Consider the following 14,270-nt stretch of genomic DNA (forward strand, 5'->3'; position numbering starts at 1 on the left):
TACCTTAAATTTCTTCTGCCTCTCGTGTCTTTACTTGCTGAATTTTCCAATCTTCATGTCCCATAAAACCCTGCTTTGGCTTCACCTGTGCTTTTTATCACTCTGGAACTATAGCTTTTAACTTTTTTATCTATGCCTAGTCTTTATCTACATAGTGTCTTTTTATTGTTAATGCAGTACTTCTAATGAGGCAACACCCGGCCTTTCCTGTTTAATGAGATCACCCAGCTCCTTTACCCATCTTTTCCTGGGCCAGCATGTCAGGTTTTCGGTCAGCTGCAGTACTGCAGCATAGTGCAAAGAAGCCTTTATGTATTTGAGGACGGAAGTTTCTTCTTATCCATGTCATCTTGTGCCCTGCTGGAACCCTCCTTGGTGTTTCTCTTCATTTGGCACAGGGAGCTCCTAGTGGGGCTTGCTGGGGCTCGGGTATACCAGTGAGCATGTTCTGTTAACTATGACTAGATGGCATTTGCCTTGAGGAATATGAAGAAATGGTAGGTGGAACGCTTGAATTAATCTCACCCACTGGTAATCACTCTAGGCTGCATTGCATTCCATGATTTACGCACCATGTCATCTCAGACAAGAATCAGCCTTATGAAAATCAGCCTTGGTCCTGCTCCAGTACGAACAGTCTGGCCTGAACTGCTAGGCAAGGTTCTTTCTAAATCATAAGCACACCAAGGCTAATGTCACCTTATTTGGAGCTCTACAGTGGTGTGTAGCTTGGTTCCAGTGTCAAAGTGAGGACCGGACCCATGTCTGGGCATACAGAATACACTTGGTGCATTGCACTGAGGAATATGAAAAAAGTGGCTGCTGGAATGTTCCAGTTGATCTCAGCCACTTGGTCCTCTTCTCAACTATCATTTTTCTGACTGGGTAGGAAGCTTCCCTTTGCTGCTCACCGCTTCGGCTTTACATCTCCCCAGCTCACTGTCTACACTCTGTCCCCAATTGCTCCATTGCCTCTTGCCGTGTCCCACAACTGCAACGAGTTGAGCAAGCCACCTCAGCTTCCTCAGAACTCCGAAGAAGTGCAGACACCTTTGGACCACCTGGATCTGAATTGGGTCAAGGACTTTAAATCCCCCTTTAGAACATATATAAAATACGTTTGTGGTGTTTTCATTTTAATATTTGGAGTAACCGTACCTTCCCCTCTATTTTACTCATATTTCCCACTGTGATCATGCCTCTGACCCTTTTTAACTGTCCCATTCTGTGCCAGAGTTTGCTCTAAAACCTAGGAGGTTCTCATGTATTTAGCCTGAACCATTCCTCTAGTGTACCAGTTTGTGTGATGCACCCAAAAATGTGGTACTTTGAAGAATACCTCCCTCCACTGACTCCATGGAAGCATAATTGCTGCTGAATGTGCCACTAGCTTGAGATGTATGAGCGATTACCTCGCTTTGAGCTTCTCTTCTGATTGTCGGAATGCCCAACGGAGTGTGAAAATTGCAGCTGTTGCCGAATGCGAGTATTAATGTCCTCAAGTTCTCCATGGGCTGGTGTCCCATTTTGTCAGCAGAAGATCTTGATTCCTGTGTCTTCAACTCTGCGTCTCTTTATCAATGATCTTTAAGCAGTAGAAAGTCAGTCTTGTGTAGACCTCCAGCTCATGCACAACTGAGTTGCAGATGTATGCTTTTTCTTCAAGCCCATCACTCCTATAATCCCACAGCTGCACTGACAGTCAAGGAGATCTGCATGTTGAACTAGGTTTTAATGCTTTCCATTATTTGAGTACTATTGCCTTGCAGAAAAAGTGGTTTCGCTCCTCATTGAGTGGTATTCTCTGCATGGCTGGGTTCATCATTTTACACTCTGGTTATGGGATGCCAGCTTACTTGATGCTGGGCATGCAGTACAGGTATGAGTCCCCATGTGTTTAGAAGAGTTTGTAAGGCACGTTATGATTTTGCTTTCTTGATTGTGGTTTGTTCTTGACCGTTATGTTCACCTAAACACATTCTAATAGTTGATGCACTGTTAATATTGTGGGGCATTTTTTAAACTCCCTTGACTGAATGTTGAGGATATATTTGCAAACTTAAAATTGAATTAGTGTGTGTGATGTATAAAATCAACTGTCTGGGTGTTAATGGCATTCTGACCAGCAGATCTGCATTTTGGTAGTTTTCTTCATTTTGTCACTGTATTCCTACGTAATATCTGGTTTAAAGTGCATTAAAACAGTTGGAAAGGTGTGTTTGAGTTACATATTCTGTGCTTTTATTTCAACATCATCTCTTTGCTCCGCAGGCAGCCATGGATTTTGTGGTTGAAGAAGACTTGAAGGCCCACCTCACCTGTTGGTACATTCAAAAGTTTGTAAAAGAGAACCCTCTGCCCCAGTATTTGGAACGTTTACAACCTTGATACTCATAAACTTCCGAGCCAAATATCACAATACCAGCAAGAGGTGCCTCTTCTTATTATGGTTCCAAAAAAGGATGTGGTCTCCAGAGGGAAACAAGACGTTTTGAAGCTACTATTTTTTATTTTAAATGTGCGTACATATTTGTGTGAGCCTGGGGGTATGTACTTTGTGTCTTATCAGAGACCTCCAAGGGATAAACAGTATATGGATGGTTCATGAACTGTGTTTGGCTGTTCTTTTGTTGGTTTTTTTTTCCTTCTTATCGCACAGTCCTCACCCTCTCTAACCCACCTGGTTCTTGCTATGACACATGATGTGTAATTGCCACATGGGGACGGATAGAGGTTCTTCTTGGTCGGATACTTCAGCTTCCATGTGCCACGTCTCTAATGTTACACTATGGATTACTACCCTTTCCGAAAGACTTCCATGCTTGGACCACCCATCATTTTTAATGTGATTGCTGTCTGTTAAGAATCCTCAATGGCTGTACCAGTTCTTGAAGAACATTTCATGGTGATTATTGTTGCACTCTGTATTGGATGGGATTTCAGCATATGATACTGACCATGTTTCTCTTCAAATGACTTTCAAGCTGTCTAGTATCCAAGATGTTGAACTCAAGAGGTGGCTGTGGAAGAGAGTAAAAAAAGAAAATGGATTGCCACCCAAAAAAATACATTGTGTTTTTTTTGGGGGGGGGGGGGGGGGGTGTTGGGGGGGGGCATGGGGTTTAGCTGTTACACGGATGTAGCCATCTTTTCAAAGACCTTGACAATGAATTTGCTCTATATTAGGGTTGTGTGTGGAGGTCTCTGTTTATACTGCGTTTTTTCTCCTAAATATTGCTTCCTTTTTTGGGAGGCTTCAAGCAGAGATTTTGTTTGAACTGAGTGTCCTTTTACTCTGCAAATGAAATATGATGATTAAGTTCAACATTTGGGGGCAAGGTTGAAGTTGAATAGCGTTGCCAACTACCACAGAATGTTGAAAGTAGCACAGCTCAAAAAAGCAACTTCGCTTTAAATTTCATACTTCTTGTGCCTCTTTGAAGGTGGTTTAAAAAAAAGTTGATTCTTCAAATTAAGACCTTTCGCATGAATGGAAGAGTATGAACCCTCTTTAGTGTGTCAAAGTGAGCAACTTTCAGTAAGATTTACCACTCTTGGTACGTGAACTAAAAGGCTTTGTGCAAAGGTTTGTTCATGAATATTCCAATGCAGGATGAGTAAGTTCTCTGGCCTGTACTTCAAAGTGGAACAACTTTACATGCAACTGTATTTACTCCTGTAAAGACTAGCAAAAAGGGCAATTGGTGTTTTGAAATGCATGGATTGATTGGGTCATGTGTATCCAGTGACTCTGGCGTTTCATGTATTTACTCCTGTAAAGACTAGCAAAAGGGGCAATTGGTGTTTTGAAATACATGGATTGACTGGATCATGTGTATCCAGTGACTCTGGCGTTGCTAGTATTTACTCCTGTAAAGACTAGCAAAAGGGGCAATTGGTGTTTTGAAATGTATGGATTGACTGGTTCATGTTTATCCAGTGACTCTAGGGTGTCAGGAATATTTATCTTTAATGCCATTTAACAGACTAACCTATTTTTGTGAAGTCTGTATCCCCATGCATTCGGTTTAGTTTTGTGATGATACAAGCCCTGCCTGCACAAAAGGACCATTAACACCGACCTGGTTAGGTGAGGGAAGTCTTGTGTCTGTGAGTATCCTGTGTGCTAGGTCACTTTTTCTCTAGACAATTTCACAATCCAACAACCTGCTGGGAGCTGGTGCATGCCTACAGAATTTGTTTGCACTCTATTGCTTGTGACTGTAGAGGTTACCTGTGCAAAGCCAATATGTCTGAGCTGTCCCCACCTGAAATGACGGTTTCTTTTGCAGGGGTTTTCTTCTTTAAACAGAAGTGCACAGATGTTGGCATGCACTGAGTTTTCATGTGAGGTGAAACTACATAGGGCTGATCAGTGTTTGCAGGGACTGTCTCATGTATGCAGAGCCGCTTAGAGGTGGTCTTTATCAGCAAAATGTGCTCAGGTGAGGTAGAACCACCAATTGCTAGTTTGGTCTGCTGTGGTTGTCCACGTTAGGCAGTCACCAGATGCTGGTCTGTTCTCCCTGTGTGAGCGGAGCCACTACACGTCTGCGGAGTGTCTTCGGGAGGCAGCTCTACTTACAGCTGGTCGCTTTGTACAGCGGTTGCTACTGAATGCTTGGAGAGCTTGCAGCAATGTATGGCATGAAGGGCATGCTTTCAATGTAACGCATTGCTGATTCTTGGACCTGGGGTTCAGTAATGTAGCCCTGAAGATGGTCTGTAGTAGGGGGACAGAACCAGAAATCAAAGCTGAGGAGGGAAGGAAAAGAACAGTTATATGTGAACTTGGGATCTGACCGACTGGGGGCTTGGAGTCACAGAGGAGGAGTAACCCATCCTGCAAATCTTTCCTCAACCATAATACAACCCAAGAGGCTGAAACTGTGAGAAATGCCTAAGTCATGCCAGGGTGTGCAAAGCAGAACCTCTGGTTAACAGTATGCTTCCAGTCTCACAATGCATATAACTCTGTATGTTGATTTTAGGCCTTTTTTCACTGGATCTTCATGTTGTACATGAGATTGTACTGGGTTGGTTTGATTTTAATCTAAGCATACTTTTTATGTATTTCCTTTCTCCTTGTTGTACTTTCATTGTTGTACCTTTGTGGGCTAAAGTTCTTTGTCTGACTAGCCACTTTCAAGGGTTATCGATTAATTCTTGTTGATTCTCAGGGATCAGTTAAGGAAAAGAGCAAATGATGTTACATTGTTCCTATGAAACAACTTTAAGAAAGAAAATGTCATAAGGTTGCTTTTTTTTTTTTTGAAGAGTGATTCAATAGTACCGAAATTTGATTTACTCAGCTGAGCATACACACTATTCAGGAAACCAAGACCCCTGTAATTGCCCAGTACTTGGTTGATTCACCGGAGACATTTTTGTGCATTTTGATGATGGCTGACAGGTACTGGTTGAGAGCTCTTTACCTGTGATTTTGTTCAATTGAAACCAGACCCATGTCACAAATGGGTTTGCCTATTATGACTTCTTTCTGCTCTTTGGCCTCGATTACATGAGTTTGTGGACTGTATTCAGTGTCTAGATGCCGTAAACATCAAACAGAGTATGACCTCTCCATGGTCTTATTTCAAAGGCTAAACATTTTTAAACCGAAAAGGTAAGTACACTGATACCCAAACATGAAACTGGTGAACGTTTTGATATTTTGTTTGTTTGTTGAATGATTTGGTTGGATTCTCATTGTTTTCCCGTACAATGCAATGAGAAACAAAAGCATGATCTGTAGAACCAGGACTGTAGACCAAGCTTTCATTGCCACCATTCCTGATTTATTAATTTTATTTTTATTTTCAATCCAGTTCTTTCAAGAAAATTACACTAAAAATATTAAAACTGTACATCATTGTACCATCATGAATTGAGAAGTGCAGTATTCCATTTTATAGTCTCTGGGTTGTTTTTTCTCCAGTTGTCGACATTGTATAAAATCTCCCCTTTTTAGATTGCTCCTTGGATTTCTGGCAATCTGGATGGATTTTCTTGAAATACCCGTACATTGTCCAAGAGAAATGGATGGATAAAAAGTACAGCAGTGTTCCCCAAATCATCTTACCCCAGATGGGAAACTATGACAATCTGTAGATGATATATGGGGGTACAAGGTCAAACTTCCCTAACAAAGGGCTTCAGCCCCACATTTGGTTATTTAAACAAATTTAGAAGTGATGGATGCAAGTCATCTACTCTTACTTGCATGTTCACGTGTTTCTGGTACCAGCCCAGTGACCTATTGTTATCCAGCAGTACAATTCCTACCCATCCACTTAGTCTTAGTTCATTGGCTGCAGTAAATATGTTACTGTCCAAGTTAAATTTAGTGTAATCCTGAGCTTTTTATCAAGATACGTTTAACTTTGTCAACTTTGAAGAACATTCTATGCTCTCAACATGTTTCATTTAAATTAAAAACAATTTGCATACTAATGTGTAGATTGTTACTTTAAATGGCATAGATAGAGGTTCTAAAGAATCCTAACTGTTTGTTAAAAAGCTATGGTATCGTTTCACCGTCCTCATTTGGAGAAAATGAAATGTCACATTATGTGCTCCCTAATCCCAATCTAATAACAAGAAGTGATTTTGCATAACATCTGAATAGGTTGCTAGACCTTGTTTTCTTTTATAATACACCATACAACATTCATTTGGTGATTCATTTTCCAAACCTCAAGACAGTAGAGTACTGGTAACTGATCAATAATACCACAAACAACTAGCTATTAAAAATTAGGGACAGTTAAATCACTAAATACTGTTTAGAGAGCAATAAGCCAATTGGATACAAGGGTTGCAAATGGTCCACCTAGGTTTCAATATGCAACATGAGAGGAGCAATTTCTTCCTTAACCTACTCATAAAGAGCACCCCCACTGTTAGGTACTGCCTCCTGTTTCCTTGGTATCATCTGTGATTTTATTGAAAAAGCTATAACATGGATGTTAATAAAGAGGATATTCCAAAAGTGTTCAGATAAATTGCTTGATCACCTACTATCAGTGAACATTGTTTATCTGTGACTGCAGAATCCTAAATGTCATGCCAACAATCTGTATATTGAAAAATAGATGCAAATTGTTACCTTGACTGGTGAATTCCTGTCCCTTCTGTGCTGGAATCCACCAAAGTAGATGGGGACAAAAGGTTTTTTGATATTGAAAGTTAGTCCAGCTCTGCAAGAGCCTGTTAACTTCAAAGAAGTACACTTGCTGTCGCATTTAGGTAAGAGTGATTAAGCATTGCATTTCGGTACCAATATGAGGGTTGCCTGCTTCCTCCTTATGCTCTCGACCAATTATTTAGGAGGTGTACCCCTTATGCACATGCACTTGAGAGTACTTATTGGTTGAAAAGCCTAGATTTAGGATCCTCCATTACTAGACGTAAAGTCCTCCATTATTGGTTTATATTGAAGCCAGGTCAGAATATTTTGTTGAAATGAAGTAGTGTGCCTGTCTCGTAAATTGACCAAACTGGTTCAGAGAATTCGAGAGATTATCAGTCTCCTGCAGAAAGATGGCACAGTGCCTGATCACTTTCATCGGGTGTGAGAAAATTGTATCTCTAAGATCCCTTACTTGTTTTAACTGGGCTCACTGCAGCCTCACTGTGTTCCAAAATTCTAAGCCTCTATAGGTGTCAGAAAATCCTTCCACAAGAGGAAAGGTATTCTAAATCTTCAATACATATTTTTGTATTAGACTCCAAAAACCACCCACAAGGATGAAAAGAGCAAGACTAAGGGAGAGGCAAACTGGGAGAGAGAAAGTACAAAATGAGCCCAACAGTTTGAAACCGATTCCAGTACTGTTGGAATTTGCTTCTTATCCAGTATCCGAGATTGATTCTCGACCTTCTCAACAAAGTTCAGTGATTGAGCCTTTAAGTATTTCTTCAAGGCTAAAGTTTGAACCTTCGCAATATTTTTCTGTAATAGCAGCAGCATGGTTTAGAATTCCGCAAGGTTTCCCTCAAGCTGATTTTTCACCTAATGATTTAGGCTCTCTAATATATTTGTTTATACCCACCAAGTCCTTCACAACTGCCAATATTTTTGGCCAATGACTGGTCCCTAGACTTGTAATGTGTACAATAACTCTGCTGCACTAGTCGCTAGTATTAGCGCAAGACTCTGCTATGTCCCCAGTGCCCCTGCAGTTCGGACTCCCCAAGCAAGAGCAACAGCCCTCTGTGCTGTGGGAGAAAAAAAGAGATAGCCAAGAACAAAAGACTGTAGATTAGTTAACCCTATTTACAATGCACTAGATTACCCATTGGACACTATTAGCTTGGCATAAGATTCCCGTAAAGCCCATAGGAATCACATACGGGCATGCATAGATGGCTCAATCGTTCAAGCAAATATTTGCATGGCAGTCCCCAATCTTGATCATAATTACTGACTTGGAGGTAACAAATCCAAGACAAAGATAGGAGGTAGAAACCAATCTTTTCTTATTGCCTGCAAATTACTTACTTGTAAGAGGCCTACCCAGACATAATCACCTACCAGTTCCATATTTTCAAATCAATCAAAAGGGTGAGCGATCCGCAGAAGCATGAAAAAATAGGTGCACAAAAGCAAAAATAAAGTGCTTGAGCAATATGAAGGCACGTCGAGATGTCAGAAATGATTTGTCCAGCAGAAAGAAATTAAGGGCTAAATACAAGTCCACAAAATGTAGTTTACCAGGTATTAATTGGAGGAAAAGCAATTTAATACAGAAGTGCACCGATTATAAAGTGATGGGGTAGGCATGCTTTTACATGCTTACAGTGCATCTGTATTTGAATTGGCATGCATTGTACATTCTTATGCTTTTTTTTGAAAAATGCATTTATGATGATTCACAAGAAAAGTGCATTTAGGTCGAGATCACCTTTTCTTTTGCTAAGCAGGTCAGTGGAATTTTTAAGAGTCGTCCTGAGAAGTAGCCCCTCTTCTAATTATTAACTTTAGGGGAAGCTTGTGCATTTAATAATTGTTTACACATTATTATCCAACAGATAAGTCTCTTTCATCCTTCCGCCACAATACCCTAATTAATTGCGGACATCATCTTACCCTGCCCCAACTGCAATATTTGGGATCCTGGAGAAGAGATGGGATTTCTACCACGTGGCAGTGACAAGTACTGATAGTTGCCACAGTTTAGGTTGTGCATGTCCCCCACAGTTGTGTAGTGTCTTGCTTACTTTTAATCTATCCTGTTAAAGGTATGAATCTAGCTGGTGATAGGAAAACTAAGCTTTGTATCTTCATAGTATTCTGTGATGGAGGCCTTGTATTTTCTCCATTAAGCCCAATGTGATCATGTTCGATCAGTGATGTATATTATACATTTCTGCTCAAATCTCTGAATTTGGTGACGCAATAGTGGTTTGTGTTGAAAATTGTTCTGTGGCAGTGGTTCTTGAGTTGTAGTTGACTCCATTCCTCCAATGGAGGTTACTTTCTTAAAAAAATGATGCTTAGCAAATACGGTTGGGACTACATTCACCAGTGGCTGTCCATAGCACATGGGCTGCAGCTCCTAAGTGGCAGGAACCCTTCCAGGTATTGGGTCTCCATATCATGTCTTTGCAAAGTCAACTTAGGATTTCTGCACTGAAAGGAAATTCAGTGAGAATCAAATTACAAAACTGTGCAAATATAACTTTTTCTTACACCGCAGTATAAGATCTATTCAAAGGCGTGATTTTTGGAGAAGGCTATAATGCATTTGCATCTCATCTTTAATCATAATCACAACATAACCAAGAGAAGGATGAATACAAATGTAACATGAGGTTCCACTCCACAGGGATATTCTATTGACAATGTAGCAGTGTTAGCTAACCTAATGTCCACAGAGTTTGCGATTATTTAACACAAGCTCTGCGCTGCAGGATGTCTGATGTTAACAGCATGGACACACAGACCAAATTACCCTGCAAGCTTTTGTAAGTTGGAGGACAAGCACCATACATCAGTGTGCGAACTGTTAACAGGGTAACAGACAGGACATGGTGTGAAGAGTTAAAATCTATCAGCATGCAGGCTAGCACACATTTAAATATACAATTATTCTAAAACAACTGAGCGTTGATCAACTTTACTGCCACGGAATTGCGAAGCAAACTTCTAGAAAATAACACACTATAGCATTATTTAAAATATAGCTATACAACTGGTTCTGAAAGCCTTGCCTAACTAGAAACCACCCTAACATGAACACTAACCTCATGATCCAGCTCCAAGAGAGAAGTGCCAATAGATGGTGAGCTCCATTTTGGATGGATACAATTTGTTTTGTTATCTAATTCTATTGGTCTTCCTAACCTTCAGATCATTTCTGTTCTTAAAGCCTATGCTAGTGTGACTCATACTTTGAGGACAAGCTTGTCTGAGGCAAAGTGTAGGATGTCCTGGTGTATATTATTTCCAAACAGGAGCTTTTAGATCACTTAATAGGACTGGAAGGAGATAGGAGAAGGGAATTAAACTGTGCCACAAACATCAAGAAGCAGAGCTGTTTAACTTTCAGTTTTTCTCTGTGATTATTCATATGATGTGATGTAAACTGCATATGTATTATATTGGTGCTACTTGATCAAAAAGATGTATACCTTTGTACAACTGCACTACCTTAGAACTGTGTGTAGGATGTATTACCTTCTTTGTAGTTTCTTTCGCTGCCCTGTTATGCTCTACTGAAGAGTTTGCACGGTATGCGTGCCTTTCCTACTCAGGATATTTAGACATTACCTTTCAATTTTAACATCTGTCTACCTTGCCCTCCTCCCAAATGTGTTACAGTAAATTCATGATACTCTATATGTACAATAAAATCTGTGGCTTACATACTCCATTTCTCTTATTAGCATGGTAGAAAAAATTACTATGTTCAAACATATGCAATGTATCTACTATTTACACTTGAAAAATTGGCATTTTGTGACAAATATTTTGCCATATGTTACCACATCAAGACGCTGTTTAATACTTCTTGCTATAGCGAATGGGAAATGTTGCACAATGCTTACATTATTGGAGTGAGAGATGTATCCATGTCTGTACATCTTCCTTCTATGCTTAATTAAAAGGCACATTAAATATAGCAGAGAAGCAGACTAACTAAGGATGTGGATGACATTCAGATGCATTGATAAACTCCTTGGAGCAGTGAAATATCATACCGTACAGAGATTATCTTTATTGTAGATCGAGCACCCTAAGAAGTGTGTTGGTGTGTCAATATAGGGATAAAAGTTTAATAGGCAAAGGGAACTTTGTCTTTGCCCATTTTTGTCTTTCTCTGGCTGTCCTATGTTTTTCCCTCTGTGTGCTCGACAATCTGAGTTAACAGAACTCAATCCATGATTTTTCAACATTCCACCAGCAAGTTGGTAATATGTAGGCTGCCCTGTTTTCAGTGTTTAGTTTTTGTGGATTCAGTGGTGTTTTCTCAGTGTTTTCCAAACCTTTTGAAATTGGTGCTTATCAGTGTTTATTCAGCTGCCTAACCTCCAAAATAGACAAAAACTTTGTTTTGCCAGTGTTTACAAAACATCATTTTTTTTGCTGCGTTTGATATAAAGCATATATTTAATTTGAAGAGACTTGATACAGGGTATGTAGTGTCTCCCCTTTGGCAGTGTGCCCAATGTGCTTATGTTGTACTGTTTTAAGCATAGAACGTCTGTGTATTTCTCTCTCACTCTAGCATCTCATTGCCCCCTCTCTCTCTCACACTCTTTCAGGACACTGATTTACAGGACTATTCATGGATTTAAAAAAAAGTAAGTGTGCTATATCCAGATGTTTAATTAAACAAATTCCTGGGCATTGTAGGGGTGGTCAACCCTGCCAACAGCATAGTACCTTGTGAAACCTTCAAAACTTTGAATTGCATTAGATTAATTGGTAGCCCTGCATTCCGAGGCACCTAATACTTGTTGCTTTAAGCATGCTTACAATGCTTTTCTGCACTCTTGGCAGGTATGAATGTTTACACAACAGTAGCACCACATTAATACAGTCAGGCAAACTGTACCCATGGGAAATGTCTCATTCAAAGTCAGTCCTGACTTTTTAACACGCATCACATTGTATTCTGGGACTCAAAGTTTTGATAACACTAACTGTTGGGGTCAAAACCCCCCCAGTAGTAAAGTGCAGTTGGGTAAAAAGCCACGATTAGCTTGAGGTGTCACACATAACAATGGGACATTTCACAGCTATGAAGCTTGTTGGTATGTAGAAAGTAGGCCTGGGATGAATTTGAATTAGACCAGTGTAATTTGGGTAATTTTGCGTAACAAATTTTTCATGAAAATGCAGAGATTACAACATTACCCCATATCGTATAATTTCTGGGAGCAATTTTAACGTAAGATGTACCGTTTACGTAAATTTTGAATGTGAGTGGCCTCTCGTGTGGATTTTTTTTTTTTTATTATTTTTTTTTACCTGAGCAGAGCGTGCAACTAGAAATCCGAACACAAACAGCATTGTTTAGAACTTGTGCCATGGTACCTTTTAAAGTGGGCAGTCAACAAACATTTCAGTTAGATTATTTTATTTTTTTAACCTCTGCGAACTGTTCAGGTGATTTTTGATCTTAAAACTACAAATCAGAAAGCGAGCAGCGGTGTTTTTTTGAATGAGATGCATTTCATGTAATTTTGTGTAATCTTGTGTTAATTTCGCAAAATTATGCTACAGCAAATTACGCAAGATTTGCACATTTCTAGAGGAAAGTCCTGTGTCATGTTTTCATCACTATCCTATGTACATGAAGACCGCACTCTTTTCACAGGTACCAGTCACTCCACCTTGCTCTGAATTTTTAAAGCTTGGGTGTTTGGAAGGTGGCCTACTATCATTTATGACTTGTTAGAAACTGAGGTGGATGTATCGAAGGGTTTTACCCATTCTGTGTATGTGGGTAAATCTGTCAAGATTCTTTTGTGCCAACCATTTCGACAATCCGTAAAGGAATTAAACACTGTCAAAAGATCAAATATATTTTTAAAATTCCCAGATTCTCTATATTCTATAAAATAGATTGGATCTAAAACATGCTTCTAAAGCCTGCTTCTTTTAATTCAGGCATACAAACTGGAGGAAACAAAAGGAGAAGAAACAATATTTTAGTTACATTCCCAAACATCAAACTTCGTGCTGAATAATCTTAGACCAATCTTCCTTGCTGCTACTTTGTATAACACAGTTACATTGTATTGGCCCCTTCAGAAAGAAATAAAAATGTCTTATTCGCGCTCTCTTTTCTCTATATGCCATTTTAGCTTGTGGTTGTGTATATATTTATTATCGTGTTTATATTTGTACTAATGAAGACTTTCCCTTTAGGTGGGGTTTTATCGGTTTCAACCTAAAACAGGATTGCCTAGTAATATGGTTCTCATGGTTCCTCAAATTACTGTTATTAGAGACCAGATGTAGATTCGTCTCCAGTATGTGAGCTGCAAGTTCTGGGGAAAGTTTGCAGGTCCTGACTGATTCCAATACCCCCTTTGCATCATCACTGAATCTTTGTTTGATTACCTGTTCAAAGCAACGGTTGAAAGGTTCTTAGACCCAAATATGAAAGTTGTCTCATTTGGTGGGCATAACCAAGATTTAATTGGCTATTTTACCAAAGTTTTTAAATTCAAGGAATGGTCTGCTAAAATAATAATGTATGTGTCGTGTAGAGGTTTGTGTGTACTAGATTGGAGGGACCGAAGACTGTTGGAAAAAGTTCTGAAGCCGTGTGCGTCTGAACTAGTCTAAGTCTTTAGTTAATGATGACGCTTTAGCACCTCAAATTCTGCAAGCATTCTACAATATCTTTTTTCGCACCATTTATTTATTAAAGCTTTGGTGATAACATGCCACTTCAATACAGAAGCACTCCATCACAGTATTACAACACAGAGGGGGTACTAATAATGAAGCATGCACTGATGGGAATCAGCAGGGTGTCTCCAACACTGCATACCTATGTGGCCCAGGCCTAGCACGTTGTATTGCACACTAAATGGGGATTCAAGTGGAAATCATCGACGTTTTTGCTTTCAGGGGCCACAGATGGCTTGATTAAAAATGGGATTGATTGTTCATCCTGTGAGTTTCTTGTGTCCTGCTACGCAATACAATTTAAGGAGCCATTCTGTATGGGAAGAGTGAGCGGTCACCAGTGGCAGAGTATTCAAAGTTTAGCCGTGGCCAGTTGGCAAGTAATCTGCAGTTGTGGTAG

General features: G+C 39.7%; 1 protein-coding gene across 1 annotated transcript in view; it reads left to right on the forward strand.

Moving 5' to 3' along the window:
• The window catches only part of NATD1 (N-acetyltransferase domain containing 1), a 64,406-nt gene extending 61,662 nt beyond the window's left edge, over nucleotides 1–2,744 (forward strand). The window contains exon 3 of the mRNA XM_085628902.1: nucleotides 2,272–2,744. Within this exon, the coding sequence (XP_085485028.1) occupies nucleotides 2,272–2,388 (117 nt within the window). The 3' untranslated portion in view covers nucleotides 2,389–2,744. The remainder of the gene's footprint in view (nucleotides 1–2,271) is intronic.
• The last annotated feature ends 11,526 nt before the right edge of the window (nucleotides 2,745–14,270 follow it).

This window comes from Triturus cristatus, chromosome 10 (genome assembly GCF_964204655.1).
Source record: "Triturus cristatus chromosome 10, aTriCri1.1, whole genome shotgun sequence".
Taxonomy (NCBI): Eukaryota; Metazoa; Chordata; class Amphibia; order Caudata; family Salamandridae; genus Triturus; species Triturus cristatus.